Consider the following 1,455-nt stretch of genomic DNA (forward strand, 5'->3'; position numbering starts at 1 on the left):
ATCACCAGGCTGATTAACCATGCAAAAACTAACCAGCACAAAAGGTCCCATCTGTTGAAATATTAATTTAAAAGGTACCAGAAATCCTAAAACTGCTATTTCAGAACTCACCAGCAAACACATACTTGAAAAAAAACACACATTAAAAAAAGAGATATACTTACTCTACCACTGATAGCATCTAGATCTATTTCTGCTTTTTTGGCCCACTTTTGCCAGAAGTTGGGATCATCTAGTGAAATATCCGTCCTGTTTCCAGATGCAACAAAACTAGCCTGTAATAAGTAAAACCAAATCTTACCGACATGGTACATCAAAAGTTTGTAGAGTCTGAATGGCTCAGTGCTATGAGGACTGCATGACTTGATTTCATCAAGATCTCATGAGCAGCTCTTAAGACTTTAGAAGTAACCTGCAGTGCAAAGCAACTCAAAAGTTCATCTCCCCCTTAATTTTTTAAAATCAGATCCATAAGTATGTCAGAAAAATCCAATGAACTTTTAGGCACTATCAGGAGGCAAGAAAATTAGGTAGAAAAATTCTTCTCCTTTTAAGTCTGAAGCTAAATTACTTGAATGGAAGAAAACAATCTTTTCAAGAGGCTTATCAGTATTTGGGGATTTAATCTCATGCAGAAATACTTGCTTGAGGGAAATTTCAGAAGAGTATTTAAACTACCAACAATCAAAGCTTAAAAGCATAGCTTAAGCTTCATTTCAGAAGGCATTTTAAAAGCCCTCATACACTGCTTTGGGAAAAGAGTAAATGCAAAAATTTCTACTTTTCAAATACAAAGACTGATGATGCTGTTCTCTAATCGGTTACCCGTCTATTTTTTAGAAGTCTGTTTCTCATTTAAGCCACAGTCAGCAAGATATAACACCTAAATAAATGTGTCTTTATAAATAATAAACATACACTCATATTCTTTAAAGATTTGCCTTTGTCACTGCAGTCCATTATACCTCAACACAAATCCCCTCAAAGCAGCACACCCTTATTGCTACTCTTGGATCTGACACTTACTCAATCTGCAGGTTCAAATCTGGTTTTGCTATGTGCACACATGACTAGAAACACAGATGTAGGAACCCAAAAACACACCCAAAGTACACACACATTAGAGAAAAGTAAACACAACTTTTAAAAACTTCACAACATTTGATTAGATTCACAGCTGTACACTGCCAAAGAATAACTTGCTGCTCCTGTACCTTGGCAAACGTGGAGCCCCTTCCTTCTGATTCAATTGTGATAGTTTTAGTACGACGCTGCAAAATTTGGTCAATGTCTTCCTCACAGAATTTAGAGCCTTCATCTTCTTCATCCATAATGGCACCATATGCCCCTCTTCGAAGCAAGTCTTCTATTTCTTTTTTTGAGAGTTGTTGGATCTGAGGAAATAAAACAGGCATTAAGAGCTGTCTAGAAAAGTCTTCTCTATTTCTCTTTCCC

General features: G+C 36.4%; 1 protein-coding gene across 1 annotated transcript in view; it reads right to left on the minus strand.

Annotated features, from left to right (window-relative positions):
* Positions 1–1,455, minus strand: part of CHD9 (chromodomain helicase DNA binding protein 9) — a 73,112-nt gene that overhangs the window by 19,776 nt on the left and 51,881 nt on the right. The window contains 2 exon segments of the mRNA XM_009997473.1: positions 165–275; positions 1,215–1,394. Of these exon segments, the coding sequence (XP_009995775.1) occupies positions 165–275; positions 1,215–1,394 (291 nt within the window).

The sequence above is a fragment of the Chaetura pelagica genome, unplaced genomic scaffold, assembly GCF_000747805.2.
Source record: "Chaetura pelagica isolate M959 unplaced genomic scaffold, ChaPel_1.0 scaffold425, whole genome shotgun sequence".
In the NCBI taxonomy this organism is placed as follows: Eukaryota; Metazoa; Chordata; class Aves; order Apodiformes; family Apodidae; genus Chaetura; species Chaetura pelagica.